We start from the raw sequence: 22,584 nt of genomic DNA on the forward strand, positions 1-22,584 counted from the left end.
CAGCTAAATACTGCGCAAGGAAAAATTATTCATACAATCGGGAGAGGAGTAAAGAAACTGATTCAAATTCATTAATGCTAACAACTGTTGTAGAAACATGGCATGAGATTAGAGATTTACAAAATGAAGCAGAAGATGAAGAAAAAGACTTGTGGTTAAGATCAGATTGTAGACCACGTGAAGAAGATGGAGTGTGGGTTTACAAAGATGGCAGAGTAGTCTTACCAAATTGTTTGATTGCTGACATGGCCAGATTATATCATGGTCCAGCACATCTCGGAAGAGATTCTATGGTTAGACTTTTCAGAGAAACATGGTTCAATACCAAGTTTAGAACTATTGCTGAATCTTTTTGTCAAAGGTGTTTGTCATGCCAACAAATGAATCCAAACAGAAAATCAGTGGTGGGGACAGGAATAATTGGTCGAGAAGGTGGTCCCTTTACCAGGTTACAAATGGATTTCATCGAAATGCCATTACACAATTGTTTGAAATATGTGCTTGTAATTGTGTGCTTATTTTCAAGATGGGTAGAGGCTTTCCCTACACGACATTGTGATTCAATTACAGTGGCAAAACTAATGCTCAGAGAAATCATCCCAAGGTACGGTTTTCCAGTCACTATTGAGAGTGATGGAGGAAGCCATTTTGATAACAAACTGATGAAGTTAATTTGCGAAGCTTTGAGTATTGAGCAGAAAATACACTGTGCATACAGACCAGAGGCATCAGGAGTAGTTGAACAAATAAATGGAACAATTAAAAACAGAATTGGAAAAATGTGTCTTGAAACAGGTATAAAATGGACTGATGCTCTTCCACTTGTTTTAATGTCATTAAGAAGTACACCAGATAAAAAGACAGGTTTGAGTCCTCATGAAATTTTAATGGGAAGAGTTATGAGGCAAGCTTTTGTACCTGTAGGTAAACTGTTGAGTATAAATGACAGTGCTATTTTGGATTACTGTAAAAGGTTATCTGATATGGTAACTTCTGTGTCTAATCAGGTGGGAACTGAAGCTCAGTCAGATGAAAAAGTTTTGACACATGATCTGAGACCTGGCGATTGGGTCAGAACGAAAGTACATCGGAGAAGGAATTGTCTAGCTCCTAGATGGCAGAAACCTAGGCAGATAATTTTGATCACTACTAATGCTGTAAAGTGCAGAGGATTGAAACGTTGGATTCATCCTAGTCATACTATTCCAGTACCAACTCCTGAGAGTTCTGACGTTGAAAGTGATACCACAGATGATTCTGATTCTGAAGCAGAAGGCGAAACAGAAAGTGAAATAATTCCAGATTCTGAAGATCGACAAGAAAGTCGACATCTGGAAACTGTGCCAGTGAATGGAAATTTGACAAGAAAAGACTTGGAAATAATTGAAATAGATTCTGAAGGTGAAGAGAATCTGTTAAAAGGAAAGATAACTGAAGATTCGGTTGTCTCCATTGAAGACAAAGAAGCTGAACAAAAAGAAGTTTCAGACCAGGAGAGTATCGAAAGGCAGAGAACAAACTCTGAAGTAAGGAACAAAAATCCGAAATCTGGGAAGTTGGGGGTAATTGAGGAAGAGGAGGAGAACGAATTACCAAGTACCAGTGATGGAAGACAAAGTGAAGTTCCTGAAGGAGTGAAATTGCCGAATAGAGAAGTTCCTGAGTCAATTGAAATTTCAGACTACGAAACTGAAGAAAGTGACGTGGAAGGTGAAAGTGAAAACAGAAAGAAAAGGACTTGGAAGTCAGAATCAAATAATTCTGAACCAAAGAAGAAGTACGTGAGAAAAGCAGACTACTGGCCAGGTGGAAGATTGAGAGTCAGATTGATCAAAAAGCCAAAAGAACAAGTTGAAGAAATCAGTAGTCAAAAGAGTCCTGGAAAAGAAGTTGGAGTTGGAAGAAAAATTGAAGTGATATCGAGAAAAGGGAAGAGAATAATAAGACCAAACCAAAAATACAAGTCTCCTGAGTGGACTTACTTAGTAATTCCACCTGTTATTGACATATATGATAGTAGTGAAGAAGAAAACGAAATCCAAGAAATTAGTGACAATGATTGAGGTACAAAAATATTAAATTGGCAAAAGGCTGAAGAAAATTTGTTAGTTGACACAAGGTCGAAGAAAAACTGTTTAGTTGAAGAAAACTTATGTATGACATAAGGTCGAAGAAATCTTGTTTAGGGTTTTAAAAAAAAAAAAAAAAAAAAAAATTATTTTAAAAGGGGGTGTAAATAGAATTTTAAAATTTATTTTTATTTTATTTTTAAGCTAAAATTAACCAAGAATGCCTTATGTTAAGGAGAGCACTTCAAAGTGTTCTGTTTTTAACCACTTGGCTGCTAAGGGTGTGCGAGGGGTTCCATTGACTTTCCATTGAAATCAATGGAAAGTCCATGACGAGTTACCCTTGTCATTAGCGCTGAAGTGGTTAAAAGATGCTGTAAGATGACTCTGGTGTGTCTGCTCATTTTAGTTCTGCTCTGGTTGGTTCTAGCTGTAATTATCCCTTTGGAGATGAATAGAGAATTACACAAAGTTAACTTAACAAGCAAAGCTCTGGTTAGCCAAACTAAACATAGTGCGTCTGCAAAAATTATTGATCATCAGCCTAACATTCATCAAGATAAATCAATTGGTGATTTTTCAAGTAATACATTCACAAAGCTATTGAGTGAATATGTTAAGTTAATGGATGCAAAAGACTGCTACGTCTGCGTTAAGTTACCTGCTTCTGTTTCTGAGGGAGTAACATATAATATGCTTCCTCTCACTTATGCTGTAACATGTAGTGTATTAACTAGTTTATTTTATCAAACTGGACGTTTAGAATATTACTATTCAAATTATGATGAAATTTTTGCAAATATTAAGATTGATAATACTTTAAATAAGCATAAGAAAGCAAAACAAATGAGAGAATTTTTCCTTGTTACTAACGAACTCACTTACGAGTATGCTTACAAGAATAATCTAACATGTAAATTAAGTGCTGAAGGAAAGAAATTTTTGAACATGGTTGAGGAGAGAAGAGCAATTTATAAGAGGAATGAATTAGTCAAGCAGACTAAGTCAGGTTTCTGGCAGAAAGAGGATGAGAAATTAAATGGCAAAATGCTTGAAAATATTGCAATTCACATAGACAAACCAGTTAGTGGAAAACTTTGCATTAGAAGAGATAATACACTTTTTGATAATTATTTTGTAGGTGCAAGTAACTGTGAAGATACTTATCAGATTTTGGGAGGTTGGGGATTTAAAGGTGGAAAAGATCCTATCTTTCCTGGGATTTATTTTGTTTGTGGTGACAAAGCCTACTACAACCTTCCAGACCACTGGTATGGAACTTGTTATGTGGGAATTGTTTTTCCTAAAGTGTTTCATGTTGACAGAGATTCAGAAGGATTGTTTAAAATTCATAATTATGTAAATAGAGTTAAAAGAGAAACTTTTACTGAAGTTCTGGGAGATATTTTTCAAGCTGTAATACCTTTTGTTGGTATAACCCTAAATGCAGGGAGAATCAGAAAATTGTCCACTATAGTTGATAGATTATCGACTGACACAGCTGATGGATTTCAATTAGTGAATGTTGAAGTTATTGCAATTAGATCTATGGTAATTCAAGACCGCCTTGCTTTAGACATACTCCTAGCAAAACATTGTTGTACATATATACCTGATGAAAGTAAGAATATTGAAATGTATATTAAGAATATTACACAAATGCATTCAGAGATAATTCCTTTAGAAGAAGATGATTTTACAGGGAAACTTTCAAAAAGGTTTCAAGCAATTAAAAACTGGTTTCATAATATCGGAAGTTCAATTCTTGGCAAGATTCTGGCACCTTTGATTATAATAGTATTCATTTTTATTTTGACCAAAATAGGTTGTTTGTTACATAAAAGAAAGAAACAGTTGAAAGAAAAGAAAAGAATCTATAAACTCAGAAAAGAAGAAGAAAGGGAGATCGAATTACAGGAGTTACATAGAGAGCGTTATGCTAATTCCAAAGATTATGCAGAAACAGACTTTTAGGTTTACTGATACAAATGAATTTGAATCGATTTCTTAAAATTTTTAAATTATCAAAATTTTGAGTGCTGGTGTGGTGATTTGTTAATCACCAGATGAGGGAGTTGATGGAGCGAGATAGAAAACAAAATTTTGTTTAAACTCGCGAAGTCACATTTCCATAACATGAATAATAATATTAATGATTTGTGATTTGTCGTGCTAATACAACTTAGATTAAACTTTACACATGGGGGGACTAACATGTGTGCTCATAAACGTGCATAATTGTTGCATCTTTTTGTTCGTGCAAAATAATAAAATAATTTATTGTTTTCGTTTTTGTCATTACTAACTGCTGCAAACTTAAAAGAAGCATGTGCTTGTTTTGCTTTTCCTTGTCTGTGTGATGTCATTTCTACTATTCTAGGTGCATATAAGTCTCATGGAATAACGGAGACTGGTAGATATAAACGCTGCTTTATTTGTTTGCATTGGCTAGGTAACATTTTGATTAATCGGGTGGGTTAATTAATTAGTAAATCTTGGGGTGGATACAGAATCTACATTATTTCTTACATTAATACTTTTCTTGTGTTTGTTTTATACTAGAAAGTTTAAGTTACCTGCTTTTGGGCCTAGTCACTTGAGTCGCAGAAAAGAGCTGACATGTAATTCTGCAAAAGTCACGAGACGCCCATTCTGAAATAAATTATTCGTCAAAAGCTGCGTTCACAAAGCAAAAACTAACGTGCTATCGTCATTCTGTCGGACATGGCCAAGGTCGAAAAAGAACATTTTGTCAGTCCTTAACTTGGCATCCGCGGAAGTCAATTGAAAGTCAATGGACGCTGCGAGAATGACTTTATACAATTGTTGCAATACAAGGAAGCTCCTGGTTGCACTCGAAAGGGACAATGGTCTCTAAGAAATATGACTTAATGGAAGTTTTGAAAAGTGGGTGACATGTCACTTGTCACTCTCAGCCAATGGGACGTCGAAGATTTCTGAAAACTTTCCTTTGCGTAGTTTAGTTAGCGTAGAAAGGTATAAAAAGTCATGCTCCTAGGGATGGGCTGGCTGCTGCTTTCTGACTTTCCGATGAGGGTGATGTGCTGACGGACTTTGCGTGGAGCACGTAAGAATCCTCAAATAACTTTTCTTTAATTTCTATCTATTTAGCTCAGTAAGGGAATTATGTTTTAGAAATGCTAAACTTTAAATATTCACTTTGATTTTGATTCACTTGCTTAAATTGTATTTTTTCTCATATTTCTTTATAATCATGCTTGCTTTATTGCAAATAAAATTCATTTATAAAACTATCAACTTATATACCATAATTTAGTAAATAAAATCTTACTTTTGACAAACAAGCTGGTCTTGGTTATTCAGGAGTGTAGGTTACTATTAGCTAGATCACGTCGCCAATGGTGGTCGTTTAAATGGTCAAGTTTTATTCTAATGATAATATTCCTTTCGCAGATGTATAAAATGTATATAGTTTGTAGATAATGTGTATATAGATTTAATCTGACCACCTGATTCAGTAGGCCCAAAATATGTCAGGTTTATAAATGGGTCCATATTTAGTATAGAATTTTGTTTATAGGTTATGAAGTTGGGTAGCGTTGTTTATGATATATTTTCTATAGGCCGCTGGATCAGGTTCAAGGCTGAAGCCCTGTATGTTTGTGGTGATTTGGTCAGGTGTAATGTTCCCCGGGATGTATACATCCCTCTCCGTGGGTAAGAGGTCTATTTTTGTGTCTGTTCTCACATTCAAGCAGCCATATAATAGGACATTTTATTTGGTTTGTGAAACTATCTATAACTATCTTTTTCTTGTTCTGCTGTCTCCTTTATTTTTACTTCTTCTCTCGTTCTGTGTCGTATTGTTCCGATAGATCTACCTCTCCATTTGTCTCTCATCTCTCTCCACCTCTTTCACTCTGCCTCTCACTTTTTATATCAATTTCCATCTCTGGTTTTCCTCAGCCTCCATTTCTTTTTCTGTCTGTCTCCCTCAACCCCCCCATCACACGCTCTATCGCAGCCTTATAGCTCTCCCTTTCTCTCCAAGCCTGTCTTTTTATGTATGTTACAATGTAAGGGTCTGGTTAGGGTCAGCTATGTTAGAGGTGTCCAGCGTGGGTCCAAGTGGACAGTGATCCCTTCCACATGTATAGCCAACCCACATTTGACAAACTCGAATATAAACCTACTTCAGACTCATTTCTGCAGGCAGCGGCTGTGCTAAAATATGTTGATCAGACATACACAAAGCTGAAATTCACCCTCATGACTTAGCCTTTATGCCGTTCATGTGATAAAAAAGGCCTTACCGCTTTGAAGCCGCTCCAGGACTGCGTAAACACGGATATTGATGTGACGTTACTAAAACCTTTCCAATAGGCGGCAATCCATTCTGCCATGCTCCCCCTGGGACAACCACCTGAAGGGAAACACACCAGTTGCAGTCAGTGGCCTCAGACACTTTATGCACTTTCTCAACATTTGCTTGTGTTGCAAAACTTTCTTTTTTAACAATAATTTCCTTGACAGTTTGGATGGAAAGTTATTTTTGACGTTGTGATCAAGCGTTTAACCCCTTCGCTGCGCTGAACGTTCCGCAATGGTGCGGAACGTTCTATTGCGCGGGTGGGGCCGTGACGTTCAGTGGACGTGTGCAGCACTACCGAGGTAGTGCACGTGACGTCCGCTGAACGTGCGCCGCACTTAACGGGTTAAAAACAAGCACACCCACATGCGTCTCACCCAATTACCCCCGCCCCATAACATACCTATTATTTTGAGGACAGGCCAAATTACTATTCTAACTCCACGCATGCTTTGATAGTAGGGTAGGTTATAAAGCGGACCGAGGCAAATCTAACAGCGCTTTTACTTTACACTTGCTCAAAAGTACCTAAACACACTACGGTGAAGGGTCCTCACAACGCACCGGTCCTCACAAAGGAAGTGTTTGGCTGGTTCTGACAAGGTTAACACACGTTATAAGGACCGCACAGGTCCCCGCATTGTGGATTATACATGCCCACACACACACAACACACATGCAGACACACACAAGAAGACGGTAATGTTGGGTAAAGGGTTAGTGTAAGGTCAAGAATAACATTATAAGTAGGGCTCCCGGTTTTATGGTATTTATTTTTTGGCCATTTCCGTCTGTATTTATCCACATTATTTTTTTGCCATTTTATCTGTACTTATCCATATTTATTTTGTATTTTCCGTGTAAATGAAGTTGAAAAGCTGTACATTTCCATATCGGGAAACATCCTTTTCAACGAGGATGTTACCCCACAGTGCTTTTACAATGCGTCCTTTACAACGCAAGTCGTAACCACGACTTGCGCTGGAGGGCGCTAAAGGATAAAGAATAGTATATTTACTATTCCAACACCTTCCCTACTATCCACGGGGACTGGTGTTAGAATAGTAAATTATACTATTCACTATCCGCGCCCAACAACGCAAGTCGTTGTAACGACTTGCGTTGTTAAAGACGCGTTGTAAAGGCACGCGTAGTAACGGTACGCATCGTACCGTCATACATCCTTCCATATCTATTTAACTGATTTGCACGCACTCCTACTTTGATGTCTGTTGTGTTGTAGCTATTTAAGCTGCCAAATATTACATTACAATACATCCACTGGTAAATACTAGCATTATACCATAAATGTATGCTGACATATGCTGTATTTAAAAGAAATGTGATCCTGTTTTTTAATTTCCCATGCTGTCAATCTGCTCAGCTGCTGGTCCTATAATTCATTAAAGACAGCGTGGAGAGTCACTTAAAACAAGCACAATTTTCTGTATTTATCCACTTTTAAAAATAAATGCAGACAGAAAATACATTGTTTTCTGTCTGTATTTATTTGTAAAAACGGAAAACAGGGAGCCTTAATTATACATTAGGTTTCATTAAGAGAAGAAAGAGGGTGAGGTTAAGGGTAACAGTTAGCGTTAGGGAAAGGATAAAAGCGACGGATAAAGGGAGGTGAAGGTGATGGACTAATGGTAAGGGTCACCATAAGGGTAAGAGTTAGGGTTAGCCCTGTATTGTAAAAGCAACGCGCAATCCAAAGGTAAAAACAGATTTACAAATAATTAATTTGACCTCCAGGTTCTCCCTTGCTTTCGTGCTGCTATGGCTGTCTCTTGCAAGTAGCGAGTTTTGTTTGACATTGAAAGTGTTCCATCCCTCTTTTTCGATACCCCACTTACCATGTGCTGCAAGGGTTCTCTGGATCCATCCAACCACCATCAACACGGTGGTGTTCTCCAGCTCATCGTACACGTTATCCAGAGCCTGCACCCTGCATCAACATAGGAAAGTCGTAAATCTTCCACTCCTGACCTCGTCAATATGAAGTTCTACCTTAATATCGACTCGAGAACATTGTGCTGCCAGAATATCATGGGAAAAATATTGAGGACCTAAATATTGACAGGGTGACTATATGTAGCTTTACTTTTTGTATCCACTTAAGTGCTAAGGACGAGACGGTCTCGTCCTCGGCACAGCTAGCTCCAATGGTGCCGAGACCATCCCGTCCTTACCAGTCGAGGGGTTAACTGCACCTATATGCCCTTACCTTCTCGATATTTTGGTCCTCAATATTTTGGCCCGATTATGGTTCTGAAGTTGGTATTTCAACATGCAACCCTTTAGTATAATTATCAAGATGCTGCCTTTTTCTTCCCCAAAGACAGAGTCCCACACTGAAGGCGTCGGAATTCTGCAGTATATTAACAACTAGGCTTGGGTGAAATTTGTGTAATTCCATTAGCGGAAATTACTTATAATGTAAAAACTTACACAAAATTACTCAATATTACATGGCATGGAATTTTGTACCATTTTTGTTAACACAAAACACACCTTCCAGTCCATTTCGACAGGGCATGGTGTGGAATAGCAAAGTAGGTCCTGAAGATGGACTCTGGCTTTGGGAATTAGACAGAGGACAACTGGTTGGTAATGCCGCCATTGAATGGTGGAGCTGCCTTCACAGGTGCAATGAAGTTAACCTAAAAATAAGCATGTTTCACGAGGACAGAGCTATGAATTGTCATTTTCATCTGAGGGGCGTGTGAAGGTAATGGAGAGGCAAGGTGCTGAGTGGGGATTGTGGGAGTAGAGATCAATTAGGATGTTGATGAGACAAGAAATCCACTGAATAACATAACATATGGACTCCATAGCAGCCGCGGTCCGTGCAGGTAACAGCGTGTCGGGCGGTGGGGCCGGGTAAGGTGGGATTTCGAGGAACGATGCTGAGGGAAATTGAAATAAATCAATAATTTTCCCTCTGCATCGTCCCCCTTTTACGGCCCCACAGCTCCACTGCTGTTACCTGCACGGACCGCGACTGCTCCATAGAGGTTCTTACAATGCCAGATGATTGCATTGATTACTGTGCATGAAGTTACCGCCCTACTAGGAGTTACGCTGACGCAGTCTACTTACATGGTCCCCAGCCCATCACACGTCAGAGTTGCCATGCAGTCGAGTATGTTCTCGTTGATGGCAGGCATGTATAGATGCAGTCTTTCCTGGAACCAGATGGACAGGAATCCTGTGTCGGAGAAGGAATTCTCCTGTTGTAGCCTCTGCCATGCTGCCTTCATCATCATGTCCCTGCCTTGGGGAGTGATGTGGGCGCCAGAAAGCTGTAAGGAGCAGAATGCTGTGCTTTAAGGTTTGTTATCAAATCTTCATGTTGCAAAGTACTCACTGCTGCTAAAACTGCCGGCCACAAGTGTTTCAAGGACTTTATTCATTCAGTGAATGATGCACAGTGCACATACAGGTATCAGTGAAGCGAGAGAGGGGGAGAAGCTGGTGGGATACACTGCTCATGCTTTTGGTGCAGGGGGCCGAATCTGCAGCGCTGCTACAAAACCGACACCCTGTACCAAAAACGGGCCCACCGGCCCAAACCCGGCCCTCACCCTTCCGGCCCTCCGGGAAAATGCCTAGTGACTGCTACAACCACTCCAGCCCTGACTGTCGGCGTGAGTTATGCCTTAGCTTTACACATGTGCTCACTCTCTACGTATGGTTACAGTTATTTGTGTAGAGCATGAGTCTCTGTATGGAATATAGCACTTTACTACACAAAGTATTACATCGCGTGCTGTTACAACGCAGCCGTTACAACAACGCATTGTTAGTACGCGATGCATTTACATCGCAAGTCTTTACAACGATTTCCACTAGGGGGCGCGCTGGATTTAGGATTAGTATTATTTACTATTCCTACACCAGTTTGAGCAGCAGTAGGGAAGGTGTTGGAATTCATTTCCAATACCTCAGCGCCTCCTAGTGGAATTCATTGTACAGACTTGCGATGTTCCTTGGTTTCCTGGAGGGTACTGGTTAGCACCAGTCTGGTGCTGCCCACTTCCACCACTGAACCACGGATGCAAAAAATAAAGGGGCATATTATCAAGGGGGTTTATCTCCGTTTTTTGGCTTTAAAAGCCAAGAAAGCGAAGAAAAAATGATCTCCCTATTACCTAGCTGTCGCTAACACCAGTTAGCGACAGCTAGTAGGAGATAGCGACCATCTTGGGCCCCGCTTGGCATGTCAGTGAAATTTATCACTAATGACATGCAAAGTGGGCGTGCCAAAATGTTAGCGACTGGAAACAGTCGCTAACATCGCTATCTCCTATTACCAACTTTTGGAGATATTGGCGCTAAGCGCGAATATCTCCAAAAGCTAACACCTGCCCCTGAGCAGTTCTTAGTCATGTTATCCAATGGTAGGTGGATAACATGGCTAAGAGCATTAGCTCGGTAATGCATGAATATCGCTGACTTTTCAGCGATATTCATGCATTTCGGCCGATTTTTTATCGCTTAGGAGATAAAGCTTGATAATAGCAAGGTTCCTAAGCGATAAAAATCGCCGCAGCTCGGCGATAAAAATATTGCCGCTAAACCAACATACCGATAATTATCGCTAGTTGTTGGTAATATGCCCCAAAGTTTTAAGTTCTAGATACTCCTGGGAGCCAGAGTGCTTTCGATGGTCCGCCTGGCAATCATACACTGGAGCATTTCAATGATCAAATGATCGCATTGCAGTATTCTCTAAATGTCGACTTTATGGCACGACATTGTAAACGATAGTTTATCATTTGCATTTTATTCAAATGATATGCACTCACATCTGAAGGAGCTTCTAGGGTCCCCTGTGGAAGGGAAAACACGCTCCTACATAAGCTCCCTGCAGATTGGTAAAGCCGTATTGACGTCAATGAAACGTACAACATGGCGACACACTGTGCATCACTGACACTTTCTGAAACAGATCTCTTTTACTGTCTTGTGAAAATCATATGTGCACTTATATTGGAAACTAGCAATCAAAACAGGAAAAAATCTGACAAAATAATCATTTCTGCAAGTTGTTGACTGCCCATGCAATAACAATGTCTTAAAATATGATGTTAAATATATTTTGTGGATGACAAATGAGCATATTCTGTATGCAGAGGGGTCAACGGTGAGCAAGGAAGTCCTCTTTATAACCAGCTCTTAAAACTTCTTTTTCAAGAGCTGGTTATACAATTCTCTTTCTATTTCTCTATTCTCACTGTCCTTATTGTCTCTAAACCTAAATCTGTCAAGCCCCCTCTGCCTCCTGCAATACCTTAGACCCCACATCCCCAGAGTTTACTCAGTACCGGTTAACTGATGTATGTCAGAGCCCTCATCTGTGGCACACTTGAGGCCCAGCTGTCCTTCGACCTGGAAATGTTTCTATGCATGGTTGCTGTTAGAGCAGTTGAGTCTATATGGGCAAATTGCTAAGTCTGAAGACAAAGTAATCGTGGGCCGGGAGGTGAATACCGTACCTGTGTGTCCAGCAAATTCAAAGCAGCCCTGAAATCGCCTAGGGAGAGCTTGTCGAAGAGCAGGATGGTGTATGCTGGATCCCCATCAGATGCAGGGTCTGTGATGGCACATTTGAGAGCATCAGCGACTATGTTGGGTGAAACCGAGGCCTGAAACAAACAGAAAGAACCATCAGACACTGTTTACTGAACAACAAAGACTGACTGTCAGTACAAGAAGATTCTACTCAAGTTCCCATCACATGCCTTAGAAGCAAATAATGGTAGACAGTGCAGAGCAACTCCTTCAGTCCCAGACCATGGAAGTGATGGTTGAGAAGCCTTGTTACAGGCCAGCAATATGATCTGAAGCATTTTGGATGCTCCCCAGTTGAAGCGGTGGTGGCTTGGGGGATAGAAGTGGCTCTACTACAGTTTATTTGGGGGGATTCATCTTGGACAAGATTGTAGGGATGTCTCAAAGTCCAGGTCCCTGATCTGGGAAACTGCATATGGGTGTTGAGCTTCAGAAGGGTTTGGGGTTGCAGGGTCAATTTTGTTGGCATAGAGGATGGAGTCTACTGGGGCTTATTATCTTAATTAATGGGTGGCCTATTTGCGGAATTGTCTGTACATGTATTTGTGGGTGTGTCACCATGTCCTGTAAGGAGACGACCTTTACTACGCGGGAGTTTCACTGCAGTAGGTTTACAACGCAGGTTTTACAACACAAGTCCTTTCAACGACTTGCGCTGGAGGGTGCTGCAAGCTAAGGAATAGTATGATTTACTATCCAACACCTTCCCTACTGTACGTAGACTGGTGTTGGAATAGTAAATCGTACTGTCCCTAAGTCCAGCGCCCTCCAGCGCAAGTTGTTGAAACGACTTGCATTGTAAAACTTGCGTTGTAAGTTACCGCAATCAACATGATCGCGTTGTATCATCATACATTCGTCTTGAAAGTGGTTTAATTTCTGACTGGGAGCTGATAGGGAGCTCTCTGGACAAGGCGTGTACAGATAGGTCACATAGGCTACTTCTCAACTTCCAGTTCTGGGTGATGTTACGCTTTTGCTCAACTAAAACATGATAATGAATCAGAACACACTAGGCCCTCAGCAAATCCCAAGGACATTCCACTTTTCTTCCAAAAGCCTGTGAAAATGTGTGGATAAAATAGCGGGAAGAGAATGAACAGCGAATTACTTCCAACGAAGAAGATCCACATGGCCAGCCAGATATTTGATGTCCTATGTCAAGGACTCAACCTTCATACCACCGTTTATTTGTGGTGGCTCATGGAGTTTCTCAGAATGACTGAGGTAAGTCCCATAGTCATGCACACTGAAGTTCAAATCTCCAGAGTGTGTGATGGCCATTGTGATGATGTGAGGAACCAGTAAATGAATGGATGATCAAGTCCACGGGTGCCACTAGGTGCAAACATGTTACCAGTTTTCCTACCTCATACATGTATTCTTCCTTTTCCCCTATTTCACTCCCAATAAGAATGCCCACTTATCTTCCATAGTGTCTTTAATTGGGTTGACCATATTGAATTTTGCGTCCAGTGTGTAGAGCGGTTGGATCTTGATTCTTCCACTCAGTGGCATAGTGAACCCACACTTTATCATCTACAGCTGCAGTCGCCCCAGGGCCTTTTGAGCTAGTAAACCAGGACCCACTTAAATGTTTGTTAATTCTTTAGGGCCCTCTTGTTCTGTCTGCAAACATAATAGCTTATAAGAACGCAGTTTTGTAGAGCTGAGGGGTTTGAGGCAAACTTTGACAAAGTGCAATTGAGAGACAAAGGCAAATGGAAAAATCAAGTGAGAGAAAAAGGTGAGAGGAAAATGTAATAAAACCAAGAGGGGTAATTAGTAAGGCAGAAGAAAGAAGATGATAAGGATGGAAGAGTGAAAGAACGAAATGAAGAGAGGAAGAAATGTGAAAGGAAGGGTGGAAGGAAAGGCGAAAGGTAAGAAGGAAAGTTGGAAGGAAGGAATTAAAAAAAGATGGTGGGAGACAAGACATCAATGACTGAAAGGATGAATGGATGGTGTAAAGATGAAAGAATTGGTGGAAAAATGAAAGGATGGAGGCAAAGTTGAAAGGATGAGTGAATTGGTCGGATGGATAGATAGATGGAAGGATTCTTCGAAGTAGGGTTGCGCCTACTCGCCTGGTGTCATCATCAGCATGGGTCAAAAGGGGAGGGGGGCATTCCAAATGTGTGCCTACTTTCTTGCTTCCACTGAAAACTGCATCTGTGAGCACTGCACCCTCAGTAGGGAGTCCCCCCTCATCATTCCTAATATTTAGATTCTATCAAGGGGTCTCTTGAGAGAAAGCAAAGGGGGTTATATAAAGAGAAGCAGAGCTGTGGAGCTGGGACATGAGCTAGAGTGAGGAAGGGGCTGGGACCTTTTAAAAGGAGCAAGAGAGAATTGTTTTGATGTTAAAATATATGCTCACAATCTGTTAATAAAACCATAGATGGCCCCAGACAGTTGATTGGTGTCTATGTTCATTTACATCAAGGGTGATATCTCAGGTGCACATGGAGGGTTTTTTGTTAACAGGGTTTTATATAGCGTGAACTCGACCCGAAGGTATCAGGTACCACAGCGCTTTACACGAGCACCAGTTTCGTAACAGAAGGACACATTCATTTGGTTAGGCACGGGGAGATTAAGTGATTTGCCCAGAATCACAGGAGTGTCGTTGCCGCGACTCAAACCCAGTTCTCCAGCTTCGAGGTCAGTCGCTCTAGCCATTAGTCCATGTCCTTTTAAGGGAGCCATTATTGACATGTTCTAGTGGAGTGGTGTGGCTCACTGGTTAGAGGCGGCAGACCCGGAAGCAGAGGATGGCCCGGGACCAGGGTTCAATTCCTGACGCGGCAGGGTCGTGGACCAGGGTCAGCGGACTCGATAATTCTCGCTTCGGTGCCTACTCTAACCAGGGATCACACTCGGCAACTCTGGGCATTAGCTTGCCTCATCTCCACAACCGCCCCCCACATACACTGGGGATGCCTGGTTTCACCTTGGAGATACCCAGCAGGGATCATCTCACAGGGAAAGCCAGGACGTGTTCCCCAGTGGTCTACAGCGCTGGGACGCCCCATTGCTGGGGTAGCCATGCGCTTTACAAGACAAGACAACCTAACCTATTGTGTTCTCTGGCCAGACGAAACTTTAAACTGGGAATATGAGGCTTGAATGGCAGATGCCCCAAAGCAGCAATTCCATTAATTTATATATATGGTGTTTTGACAGGGGGGATCAGTATGAGGTGCAGAGCTAAACTCAATATCTTTATCTTCAATGCGTGTAAGCATCAGTGTCTGAAATTCCTACAGGAACTTTAAAAGGTTGTACGACGGTACATCGCATGCAATTACTTCGCATGCCTTTTACACACATTTTTTAGCATGCATTTTTTTTTTACCACGACAATAGATTTAAAACGCATGCCAATACCACCAATTGTTTTTACATTTAAAAACAATGTATTTGTGTGGGGAAACCCCCGCCACACTCACCAACTTACCTTAAATGCATTGTATTGGTATGCGTTTTAAATGCATATTCGCAGTAAAAATATTCGCGCTAAAAAATGCCTTGTAAAGGCTAAACAAGGTGAAAACCTCGCTGTAAAGGCTGTTTCCCCTTTGAAAAGATACACAGCGCCTTCAAGGAGTAAAAACAGAGGTGCCGAGTCCTTCCAATGGTGTTCGCTCAATTGTTCTACAAAGGTTGTCATCAAACCTCCACTTAGGCCTAAGATGGATGGACTATTGGTTGGCCGTGGGCATTTTGTTGACAACAAACAAGAACTTTAAGTGCTGAAATTTGCCTCCACCCCTTCTTATCAGATCATTTCTCGGAATTCAGACAGGCTAAAATGCTCTGCTGGAGCACTTTATCTGAAATGTCAATCCACTCTCCACCAGAAGGTACACAGAGTGCTGCAGCTTGCTGGAGGTGCATTGTTGTGAGGAGCAGTGGTATGTGTGGGAGGTACTCACTGTGACACAAGCGTAGTCTTTGATGGAGTAATCACAGGCTTCACTTTCGTTGAACACACCTGCCAACTGACCCGCTAGGCCTTTACTAAAAGGAAAAATAAGGCAAATGATGACATATCTGTAAAAACACTTTATCACAGTAGCTTTTGTACCATTTGTGAGTGACAAGCATCTGTCTTCCAAAGAAACACCAAACCACCACCTGGACATAGGGCCCTATTACAAGTTTGGCGGTGCTGGAGCGGGCTGCAAAGCCACCGCCCAGCTCCAGGACTGCCAAAAGGGGCCGCCGCCTGCCAGATTACTCGTTTATTGTGGTCTGGCGGGCGGCGTGGAGGCCCTTAGACGGTGCCTTTCAAAGGCACCTATGTATGTCTTAGAAAGGCATTGCCGCAGGACCGCCAGACTCGTACTCAGGCCCTAAATCTAGTGAACCTGCAGCTTGATCACCTGAAGAAGGGTAGCGCGGAGGTTCAAGATCTAGCTTGTATTGTTTCATAAAGCAAGAGCTGCAAGAACATGATGTAATCACAGCTCAGATAATAGTTTCTTAATTTTTTTTAAATGTTGTAGTAATAATTACCTGTTTTTATGGTCATATCGAAATTAGTCACACAACGCCACCTTGTGGCAGACAGTTTGAAGCGCAGGTATTCACAATTAAGTGCAGGTGCCGAGCCACCGGCTCAAATTAAGCATTGCTTGGCACACCCATTCATTCTTTTATACTGGCCATTCAAAGTGAGAACAAATAGGTTCAATCAGCTTTCTAAGTTAATTTATGTGTTTGCTGTTCAAACATTTTTCACCTTAAAGTCCTATAAACTTTTCCACCAGTTTTAGTAGTTGTGAGGGAGGGACTCTCTGAAAGTTGTTTGGTCCATTGGTCTTGTGGTATTTTGACAGTAGGTTTGGCTACAATTATTAAAAATAACTTTGCCGTAATAAATTCTTACCTGTCGATGAAACCGTTACATAGTACTGTGCCTAAAATGGGAAAAACAGAAGAAAAGCGTCAAACACAAATCACTTGCACTTGTGTCAAGAGTGTATCACATGCTCCATGTACTGATCGTTTAACATTCATCAGAGGTACACAGGGCTTCAGAAAGTGCTGGCACTTTCACATCAATCAATGGCACTCCACTTCCTGTCTGCATCGTGGCACTAAGTCAGCAGTTGAAGAAAAATAATAATAATAATATATATATATATATATATATATATATCCAAGAAAAGCTCCACAACACTTCCGGCAAGTTATCCAGCAAAACCAGCGAGAAAGGAGACGGACCACAAGATCAGGTGCAACGATTTTATTCAGCACAGGAAAAACAGCTACGCGTCTCAGGCTACACGAGCCCTTGTTCACGCTGTAAATATATATGTATTTATATGTATATATATGTATATATATATATTGAGACGCCCACTGGGGCTTACACCTGCAATGGTCTTATGGGCAGGCACTACATCAACCAGAATGCCTTGCAACAGCCCACATGGGCGGGACTTATTAATTTTGAATAAAGGCAGGTGTGTAAATTGAAGTCTTGTTTTCCATTTGTGCAGCCATTGAGAAAGGGCGGCAGCCACGCCCGAAACGCGTCTGGCAAGCAAAGGGGTTGGCGTGGAGCAGACTGTCACAGAGCCACGGGCAGCAATTGTGTTTCAACCCTCCCGAGTGTGGCCTCCCAAACAGGGCAACTTGTGTGTTTGAATATATATATATATATATATATATATATATATATATATATATATATATATATATATATAAAACCACATATATAGCTATACAATTATGGCTAATGTCTGTTTACAATTTGCTCTGAACACTTTGTGTAATATTTGGGGGACGCCTATCTGACTACACAATTTATTTGGAAGCATTCTGTTGCATTATAGAACTAAATATCTGGAGTTATATGGTTCATTTTAGGAAATAAAATAATAAAACACTTTGGATGTGTAACAGAACACATAGATATGCAACTTTAATTTACGAAGGGATGTAGCACTCTGTCGAACATTTACAAAATATTGTAACCATGAACTTATCAGTGGATGTTTACTTTTCCACATCATTATGCACGTTTGGGGTTATTGCCAGGTGAGAAACCTTCCTCTTATTTTTGTAGAAATTAGTGTCGTTTACCCATCCATATCGTTATGCTCTGTTTGGCAAGTCCTGTAGGTGAGTCATTTGCTGATGTTATTGTGCATTTGCATAAAATGTGTACCTTTGAAACATTGGTTTTATGTGAACAAGATCCTCTGAGTTTGGAAGCGTGTTACTTTGCCACCGAAATAAAATGATATTTATTCGTGTGCGCATGTGGGTATGTGGGCACACACAAACGACGTGTGTACTCAGAAGTTTATATATTTTCCATCAAATCCTTCAAGTGAGGCCAGTTTATGAATTCAATGAAAAAAATCGAGTTTGCCCATTAAACTTTCGAGTGCTCAATGTATTCTATAATTTACACGTGTGGTTTGTATAGAATTAATATATATATATATATATATATATATATATATATATATATATATATATATATATATATATATTCACTGAAAAAACCATAGGTTATAGACCATATATAGTTAGGAATTAGCATTTACAAAACCTTGAAAATTCACTGAAAAAACCATAGGTTATAGACCATATATAGTTAGGAATTAGCATTTAAAAAACCTTATTTTACTCACACAAAACCATTGAAATTCCATATATAGTTAGTTGCACTAACTATATATCGCGCACCCGCAATCCACTGCTGATCATGTGACATATTACATCATTCATGACATGGTCAGTGACATCACTGATGACATCACTGATGACATCTCAAATTACATCACTGATGACATCATCCAGTGACTGTGTGTTTCTGTAAAGTTTAAATATGTTTTACATATTGAAGAATGAGTAGATGTATAAGTGTCTGGACGAAGGATTTAGTAGGTGCATGACTGAATGTATGAGTGAGTGATTAAATGTGTCTCACTGAGTGCATGGGTTAGTGACTAAACTGTCTTAATTTGTGCATCATTATGTCTGTTGTTCTGTAAACTGCTGCATGTGTTGATCAGTAGCTATATGATTAACTATATGGGTTATTGATTGATTGTCCAAGTATTTGTATGGGAGACTGAGTGTGTGTGTGGCTGGCTGGGAGGTGTGTGACTCTGTGCAGATCAATGTGTACTTGTATCAATGATTGTATAAGAAAGTAAGTATGTGTTAGTATATGTTTGAAAATGTAAGGTGCTCTATGTTTAACTGTATAGACAAGAAAATGGAAGTGTGATTGATTCTTTACAGGACTGACTAGGTGTGTGAGTAACTCCATGGATGAGTGGCAGAGTGTGAGTGTCTGTATAGGTGTATGAGTGCATATGATAGTGTTGTAAACATGAGTGATTGTATGTATGAATGATTGTATGGGTGAATGAGTGAATGTGTGTGTAGACGTAGGAATCAGTGAGTGCGTATGTAGTAACTAGTATTGGTGTGTCAATGGTTTCAAAAATTATACTCTGTATTTAACACTGGGTGAAACAGAGGTTATATTAAAATGTGAGGAGATGCATTGTATTGTCACATGAATGATATCATCAGTGATGTGGTCATTGATGTCAAATGAGATGTCATCAGTGATGTCATCAGTGATGTAATTTGAGATGTCATCAGTGATGTCATCAGTGATGTCACTGACCATGTCATGAATGATGTAATATGTGACATGATCAGCAGTGGATTGCGGGTGCGCGATATATAGTTAGTGCAACTAACTATATATGGAATTTCAATGGTTTTGTGTGAGTAAAATAAGGTTTTTTAAATGCTAATTCCTAACTATATATGGTCTATAACCTATGTTTTTTTCAGTGAATTTTCAAGGTTTTGTAAATGCTAATTCCTAACTATATATGGTCTATAACCTATGGTTTTTTCGGTGAATTTCAATGGTTTTTTAATAGCAAATATCATAAGCTGTCGAATGTCAAGTACGTGGTAAGTGAAAACATTTTCGTGTTTATGCACACTGATCTGCTTTGAATGGTGCCCCCCCCCCTCATTTCTATTAGGAGTACTCTCTCTTTGCAGATAGTGAAAGGTAGTTAACGCAGGCCTTTACCCCCGTTGTAATACGTCGTGCCTGCTTCTCTCTCCATTTGATTGATTGTTATCCAAGTATTTACTGTTTTAGAATTGGTTCTCTTTGGTTCATTCTCTATTTACAAACAAACACAGAGTCGCAATACTCTGTTTAGTCTTTGCAGATAACGAAAAATCGTGTAAAAAAAAAAGAAAAGGAATCGAGCAAAATCAGTAGGCCACTAATGGGATCTCTTTTTGACCTCGCTAAAATAGAAACATTAGGAACAATCCCTCATGACAAATATAAAACTAGTGAGATGAACTGAACTCCACACAATGATGGCTGCAAAACAGCTCGGCTCCGCCACCCACCCCGCCCAAAATAACGATAAAGAGCGGCTGCCATGATTGGTTGCGGAATGGCCACGACGGAGCTACGAAATGGTGCTGCTCTCATGCTAAACCCAGCTTCAGTCTGAAACATCCAGAAACACTGTAGACTACCAATTCGATCAGTTCCGGTAGCGCCCCAATGTAACCCGGTAGAGAAGAACTAGCCCTCCCCTCTTTGACTGATGGTTCTTGTTGCCTGTCCCTTCTGTTGTCATTTAACAGAACTATTTAGCCTGCTGAAAGGGGTTGTGTTCCGACCGCTGGTTGGTGGAGACATTTTGACTATATTCTGGACCTGCGTTGTCGCGTAATGCGTCATATGACGCGCCGCGTTAGCGCATCCGGAAGTCATCCGGGGCGCGCAGCGCGTAACGTAAGCATAACAAGTCATGTGACTTGTTAAAACTTTTCATTGGTTCATTTTACTTTTCTTATTCTAATGATGAAAGGCTTGGTCATATGACCTAAAAATTACGCTTTTTATTACTTCCGAACATTATTTTTTCTTAAATATATGAAATAATGTTCCAGGCTAATGTACTTTCCCGGAAAATTTACAACTGTCCTGCAAGTAAAATATATTCTTTTTTCGAGAAAAAGAGCGTTTCTTCGTCCCATGACGGAGCCGTTGAGCAAAAGAGGGTCGACCTGCTGTCTTAGTCGCCGATACGCCTGAATATGAGATTCTTATCGATCACTTTATGTTGCAGGAGTAGAAAACACAACAGCCCTTGACCATTTATCTTTACTGCGTTCCTTCGTATTATACCTTTTACCCTTCATGTAATTGGTCTGCTTTATTTCACTTGCCTTTTAATGATTCTAAAACAGTGACTATTATTAAAAACTTTACCAATGTATATACTACTACCATGTTTTCTTTTAAAAACCTTTATTGTGAAAATTTCATTATACAAATACGAGCCTATAACCACGTGGGCTGGCCACGGAGCAAACTGTAATCGTATATGATGAGTAGACATTTACACTGTAGAGGAACGTAACGGGCGGGCCATTAGGTTGCAAGAACTAAGGTGTCTAACAGTTACGGAATCGGTGGACGTACATTTTATAATTAAAATACGACAGGGCCAGTTACAATAAAATTATCTAGATATACATTTGTGGGCAAGTACCATGGGTGACGTTAATTCGAACTTTCAATAGTACAGTAATCAATAACACATCAGAACTTAATATCAATAGGGATGTCGAAATATTCAATCAATTCTCGTCCCCGCCCGCCATGTGCTTCAAAACTGCATACGTATCTCGTGATTTCAAGGTTCTGCAACCAGTACACAACAAGGAGTTACGAGTCCCATTTATTCCGGCGCCATTTTGGGCGAGGACGGGCAGGTCCAGGATATAGTCAAAATGTCTCTACCAACCATCGACTATGATGATGTTCATATGCTGTATTTATTAGAGTAACACTCATCTGTCCACATGAAATTAATTTGCCACAATCTAAACATGTCATTTTAATCTTTCCAAAGTTCTTCTAAATATTTGGGACCGTTTCCCTTGCCTCTGATGCTGTCAGTGCCACTTATTTGATGAATGTACTAGCAGGACAGGGGTTCTCCTCCAAATCTCTCTTTTATGCAGCACTATAATTAATTGGTGCCACCTCTCCATATGACGATGCATGGTATAGTTACCATAACTATATATTTTTTCGGTTCCTCTGGAGAGTTCATCGTGGCAGATGAAGCGTGTAACGTACCGGGCATTTACCTTTTTTTGCATGTACAGGAAAGGAAAAAAAAATCGAGCGTCCGAGTTCTAAGGTGTCCCAGGGCCATTTTAGTGGACCAGGCCCAAATCCAAAGAACAGGCTGCCATTTTGAGAGTCCTGTTGCAGCCGCCTGTCGCTGTAGCATCAAGAGCAGCCGAAACTCAGCTGAATGGCAACTGAAACGGTAAAGGGGCGCCCCACTACAGCAGACGAGCCTCCACCTAGGAAGGCCCGTTCACGCCGCCTCCCCCCCCCCCTTCGGGCACCCCACGCCGTTATTCGGAGCAGTATTGTAGGATGGCCACACCAGTGCGGCAACTTGCTAGACATCACCTCGGCGGTAACCGAATCTCAGCGCCTTGTGGTGTCTTCTATTCAGAAAACATTGTTGTGCTGCCTTC

The 22,584-nt window shown here is 40.6% G+C and overlaps 1 protein-coding gene across 1 annotated transcript in view; it reads right to left on the reverse strand.

Moving 5' to 3' along the window:
* The window catches only part of LOC144783951 (uncharacterized), a 266,569-nt gene that overhangs the window by 210,132 nt on the left and 33,853 nt on the right, over positions 1-22,584 (reverse strand). The window contains exons 7-12 of the mRNA XM_078662679.1: positions 16,895-16,925; positions 15,939-16,023; positions 11,925-12,074; positions 9,526-9,728; positions 8,280-8,371; positions 6,365-6,474 (exon numbers count right to left, since the gene is read on the reverse strand). Coding sequence (XP_078518805.1) covers positions 6,365-6,474; positions 8,280-8,371; positions 9,526-9,728; positions 11,925-12,074; positions 15,939-16,023; positions 16,895-16,925 — 671 coding nt within the window. The remainder of the gene's footprint in view (positions 1-6,364; positions 6,475-8,279; positions 8,372-9,525; positions 9,729-11,924; positions 12,075-15,938; positions 16,024-16,894; positions 16,926-22,584) is intronic.

This window comes from Lissotriton helveticus, chromosome 10 (genome assembly GCF_964261635.1).
Source record: "Lissotriton helveticus chromosome 10, aLisHel1.1, whole genome shotgun sequence".
In the NCBI taxonomy this organism is placed as follows: domain Eukaryota; kingdom Metazoa; phylum Chordata; class Amphibia; order Caudata; family Salamandridae; genus Lissotriton; species Lissotriton helveticus.